The sequence below is a fragment of the Gossypium hirsutum genome, chromosome A13, assembly GCF_007990345.1.
Source record: "Gossypium hirsutum isolate 1008001.06 chromosome A13, Gossypium_hirsutum_v2.1, whole genome shotgun sequence".
Lineage (NCBI taxonomy): Eukaryota > Viridiplantae > Streptophyta > Magnoliopsida > Malvales > Malvaceae > Gossypium > Gossypium hirsutum.
The window spans coordinates 21,366,293-21,372,111 of NC_053436.1; the positions used below are offsets into that span (position 1 = coordinate 21,366,293).

At 30.6% G+C, this 5,819-nt stretch overlaps 1 protein-coding gene across 1 annotated transcript; it reads right to left on the reverse strand.

The window, feature by feature from the left end:
* Positions 1-3,400: 3,400 nt before the first annotated feature.
* Positions 3,401-4,761, reverse strand: LOC107902183 (zinc-finger homeodomain protein 11). The gene has a single exon (XM_016828407.2). The coding sequence runs from the start codon at positions 4,409-4,411 to the stop codon at positions 3,524-3,526; it is 888 nt and encodes a 295-aa protein (XP_016683896.2). The 5' UTR covers positions 4,412-4,761; the 3' UTR covers positions 3,401-3,523.
* Positions 4,762-5,819: the final 1,058 nt, after the last annotated feature.

The following is a 5,819-nucleotide window of genomic DNA, read 5'->3' on the forward strand; positions in this document are numbered from 1 at the left end:
TTGTCACTTCGACACTTCAGTGTATTTTATTACTAACTTAAATAATTATTTTTAAAATTTAACATAATGACTTATTTGTCTCTCCAATTTTATAAAAAAATTCATTTCAACCCTTCATTTAATTCTTCGTCCTTTTTTAGTTATTAAACTTACGCTGTTTGTCAAATCATCCTAAAATTAACGGAAAAGTTAACATTTGTAAATATTGCTAACATAGCATACACATAGATTGTCATGTGAATGTCACATCAGTAATTAATTATTTTATTTAAATTTAAAATTTTAAAAAATATATAACAATTATTTTAAAAATTAAAATTATTTAAAAAATTATTTAATTATTAAAAAAATTAAGTTGGAGAACTTGAATTTTTTATGAAGTATTTAAAATTTTGGGATACCATATCATTACCATCATAAGTTTAATATTTCATGATTTAAAAATAAAAGACTATTTAACTAAAAATTAAAATGGCAAAGAACAAAACTTAATGGATGACTTAATTTTCAATAACTCTCATTGCTTCTCACCTCTAGTTATTCCTTTGAATATAATAAATAAATTCCTTTAAAATACAAGTTTGACTTTTGCTCTATCATTTTCAAACTTCAAACCCATCCTTTTCAATATAATTTTTTACATGTGTGAAATATTTTACCACAACTTCCAATAATAACCTCATAAGCGTGTTTCTTTATTTTATTGTCGCTTAAATGAATTTTACGAATTATTTTCTCATTTTTGAAATTAAAAATGATTAAAATATTTATTTTTAAAGAAATTAATTTACTTAATACCAAAATTAATAAAAATTATGAGATGTTTACACTTAAAATTTTTATGTTGAGGCTAAATTGAAGAAGGATCAAATTGTAAATATTTGGGGCCAATTACTTTTTAAGTAAAAAACTATTTAAAAGAGAAAGGTTTCAAAATAAAAGACCAAATTATAAATTTAAAATGAAAATGACTACTTTAAATATAAAAAAGAGAGAGAGAGAGAGAGGGGGAGATCAACAACATCTCTGCCCTCAATTGTGTATATGATAATCTTTTTTACATAAGAGAAAATGGATTGAGTTTCAAACTCTAAAATTCTAAGTATTAATCGATGTTATTTTAAAACTAAGATGAGATTTATTGTTATAAAAATATTTTTAGTCAATTAACAAAATAGTCACTATTGTTTACTTCAAATTACATTTTAGTCATTTATATTATCGTTTTGCTACGAAATTGCCATTCTGCCATTAAGATCTATGACTTCCGAATTTCAAACTCTAAACCCTAAACACAAACTCCAAACCTTAAACTTGAACCTTGATCCATAAACCCAAACTCTGAACTAGAACCTTGAACCTTAAGTTCAGGGTTTGGAGTTCAATTTCAAGTTCGGGATTTTAAGTAAAAAAAATATCAAATTATGTATCAATGACATAGAAAATTTGTTGAAATGTCATTAAATAATTTAGAAGGAACCATGGATGATGTGGTGGAAGGGTTGATAAAATAATTTCTCTCTGCCAAGTAAATTAATTGATTTTTAATTAATTAAATTTAATTAATTGAATTTTCTAAATTAATTAAAGGAAAAATTTGATTTGATTTCTCAAAATAATCAAAACCAATGCATAAGATTAATCCTTGAACTCGAAAAAAAAAACAGAACCCTTAGTCTCCTTTTTCTTTTATTTTTTTTCCATTTTAACAGTAAAAAACATCCATTTTCATAATCAGCTTTATTTAGAAATCAAATTAAATGCTCCATCGATCGGTTGAATTTTTTTTTCAAAATGGAAGAAAAAATAGTTGATTCAATAGAAGGGCCAGACATGGATTACAATAAGTAATGAGTTCTTTTTATTCTTTACCTCAGTTTTGAGTTTAAATATTATGAATTTTTTTTTTTGTAAAATGGTGGTCCATCTTTTCATGTTTTTCTGTATATGTGACAGACAGAAAATACATGCTTCATCTTTGTTTATTTGTTTATTGTGGGCAACCACAATAGCAAGTAATATAGATGTTGATGTCTCCATTTCTTCTTCTCTGTTGTTTTGCTCTTGTGGTAAATAAAAAAAAATTTGTTGCTTCTTTTTAAACTAGAAAAAAATGAGTTTTAGGCAAAATTTTGTATTCTAGTTTTACAAAAAAAAATTAAAATTTCTCATTCCAATTGGATATCCACATTGACACTTAAAATTTATTTTAACTGTCACATCATACTACCGTTTGAGAGATAACAGATCTTAACAACAAAGTGATCATTTCATAACAAAATAATAATGTAAGTAACTAAAATATAACACATTAAATATAAATGATTAAAATGTAACTTAAGCTAAACAAAATTAATTATTTTGATGTTGACCGAAACAGTTTTAATAGTTTTTGCGTGTTCATCTTTCTATTTATTAGACTAATAGAAGGAGGAGGAGGAGGAGGAGGAAGAGAGGAAATTCTAAGGATAAGATAAGTTGGGAGCCCAAAACAGTTCTCTAGATTTGGGCCTAAATTCACATCACTTGCCTCTTTGAGCAAATACAAAATTTTCTTTTAATTATTTTTAAAAAATTATACCATTCAATTTAAGGGGCTTTTTTTTTTTGCTTTTAAATGAATTTATAAATAAAAAAATTAAAAAAATATTTTGATTAAATCCTTTATAATAATTTTATTTAGACCACAAACAAAAAATTGAACTTTATAATATCAATAAATTAATGGGCAGAGGGTGGATGAATAAAAAAATTAATACCAACTTTGAAATCATCATTAGGCACTCAAAGTTAGAAAGTAAACAAAGTAATATTTTAAAATTATCTTTTAACTAAACTAATCAAAGCAACAAAGGCTGCTTGGCTTAAAAGATTAGATAAGAAGATAATATACAAAAATAGAAATGTTGAAAGGTGTAATTAATAATTGAAATTAAAGGCTATTGTGGTAGACTCTGTTTCATCTAATCCCTATTATACATTTTTGGTAATCAACAAAATGGAATGAAAAGGATTTGGGGTTTAATTCATTTCAAGGTGTACCAAACTCAAAAGCAGATACAGGGCCTTTTTTTATATTTGAGTGATACAAGATTTTGCTGCAAAATCACTCATTTTTTTCCATAAATTAGTAAAAGACAATAATACTATTTGCATAGGACCATCACCTAATACCCGAAATTTGAACAAAACCAGCAGCTTTTGGACGAATTAAGAAGACAGAATTATCCTACAACATGTCTAAACATCAATTAGTAACAATGGACAAAAATAACATTCCCTTTTAATTGTTATCCTCACAACTCATATCTTGTTTCACCTTCCATGCGTTCCCAACACTACTAATTAGATCACATAATCAGCAATAAAAACATGATAAATCTAAGGCTATCAACAAAAATTAAACCAAAAAGAACAGCAGCAAGTTGATATTTGTATAAAAAAATTTCAGTATATTTTTGCTAAAGCAAGATGCAGAAGATGAGGCATTGTTAGTAGGAAGATGAAGGTGGGATACAGTTACTCATTGTTGTGGGGTGTCACTATTGGAATCAAAGCTGATTGTAGCATTGCCATTTGGATTGTCTTCACTGTTGTTGTTGTTGCTATCAAGGTTGAGATTACCAACAGCTAGTACCTCTAATTTCTTGCCAAAAGTGTTCTTGTTATTGTGCATCCAGACCTTGAGGACCCCTCTATCGACCCCAACTTCATCGCAAAACTCTTTGACTAGCTTTTCTTCACCCTTTGGCATCCTCCAACCAACCCTCTCAGCAAAATCATGCATCTTTTGTTTCTGTTCCTTGCTGAACTTTGTCCTTGACCTCTTTCTCCCACTTGGGTTGTTGTTGTTTTTCTCTATCACTCCAACTCTGGGATGGTGGTGATACTCATCCAATGGCCCTGAGTAGCCAGTGCTCAAGGCAAGCAGCATGTGGGGTGCAGAAGAGTAGTAAGAGTATGGGACAGGTGAAGGCGGGGTATGGGTTGGGCTAGGGCTAGGGCTAGGGCTAGGGCTAGGGCTTAGACCAGGGGTGTGGGTTGGGCTTGGACTAGAGCTATGATGAGTAGGTGGGGGTGGCAGGCGGTGGATGAAAGCAGGAGGAGCATCATAAGGGTCACGACGGTGGAAGTTACGGTGGCAACCACAGGCAGCACATTTGAGAGAGACAGGGTCAGTCGGGGTAGAAGTAGGGCTAGGCATGAACTCACCACAACCATCCAAGGCATGTCCACCCAAGCTGGCAGCATGGTTTTTGAGGCACTCTTTGTAAGAAACCACCATATGATGGTGGATTGTGCAGCTCTTGAGGAGGGTTAAAGACTTGGTCGTGGCCTCGTTGGGGTTGTGTGTCTCTGATGAAGACTCAGATTGTGGGTATGGGGTGGTTTTAGTGTTGGCTACCTCCATTTTCACAAAAAAAAATGAAAAGGGGGGGGGGGACCTTTTAGTGGGGTTAGGGTTTTTTTGCCAAGCTTAGAGAATTTGGCTTTGTTTGGTCCGAAAGTGGTGAAAAAAGGGATGGTTTAAGTGGTGAAGAGAGGTGTGACTGTGAACTAATTATGATGGATGATGGTGTTGATGATGAATGGTCACAACAACTCTCTCAGCCGAAACTAAAACAGTGTGAAAATCTCTCTCTCTCTCTCTTTATCAAGACATATATTTTTGGTTATTTATAGTAGTGTAAACTTTCTGTATTTTTTAATAAAAAAACTTAAATTCTTTCTCAGTCGGCCTAATGAGCTTTGATTATTTAAGATCGGAGAAACCGTGTATGTGGGGGGTAAGAATATATATATTGTACTGATGCTTTGGGGCAGTGCAGTGCTGTGCAGCAAATGCAATTCAATGGTTGCTGGTACCGAAACCAACATGCGTACGTGAGGAGATGAACATGATGAACAGTTGCAAAAAGGACAATGCATTGACCCTGCAGTTAATAATTGTTAATGTACCAACTTAAACACCCAAAGCAGCATGATAAAATTGACCCCCACCAACTTCGCAGTTAACTTAATATTTCAGTAACTTAAATCAGCCAGTTTTATGAACAAGATACATAACACAGTGCATTACTATTTTCCAACAAATAAGGTATAAGGAATCCGCCTTTGCTACTACTAGGCTGCGGTGGTTTACTCCAAAACTTTTTTACCTTTTTTTGTGAAAATCCGTTTTGGCTCAAATTTATTCAAAATTTTTGGAAGTATTTTTTTCATATTTATATATTTTATAATTAATATTATGTATTTGATTACCTTGCTTAAGTTAGTATACATTACAAAACACAACATATAAATAATTAAAATATTTTGGAATTTAAACCTGAATAAATTTAAAAACAAAGAATTGAGCGATTAAAATCTCAAAAACCTCAATATTTTATTTGGCATCTCATCGATACTTAAATTTAGTAATTTACATATTTGTAAAATTGTATTTTTTAAGCATATATTAATAATTTTTATTTATATAAAGTTTTCATTATGCCTATGATTTTTTGTTTTTATCATGTTGTTTATCAGAATTGATATAAATTTAATATTTATTCTAGGGTAGTGGACATAAACCGTAATCTAATCTTCTTCCACGTGTTGTTTGAAAACGCAAAAAGCAAGACAACCCATGTTTTGTTATTAAAACATTTATATTTTCTTTTCCAATAAACTCTCTTTTGGTTTTGTGTTTTTAGTGACAAATTAGTCATTAACTTAACATGCATGCATCGTGTCATGCTTTTCAGCTTTTCTCAATTATAGCTGTTGCTGCTGCTGCTGCTTCTTATGGAAATTCAAATTATTGAATGCTTTTCTTT

Excerpts from the sequence above, each read along its gene's own strand:
- LOC107902183 (XM_016828407.2), bottom strand. The coding sequence starts at position 4,411 with ATGGAGGTAGCCAACACTAAAACCACCCCATACCCACAATCTGAGTCT.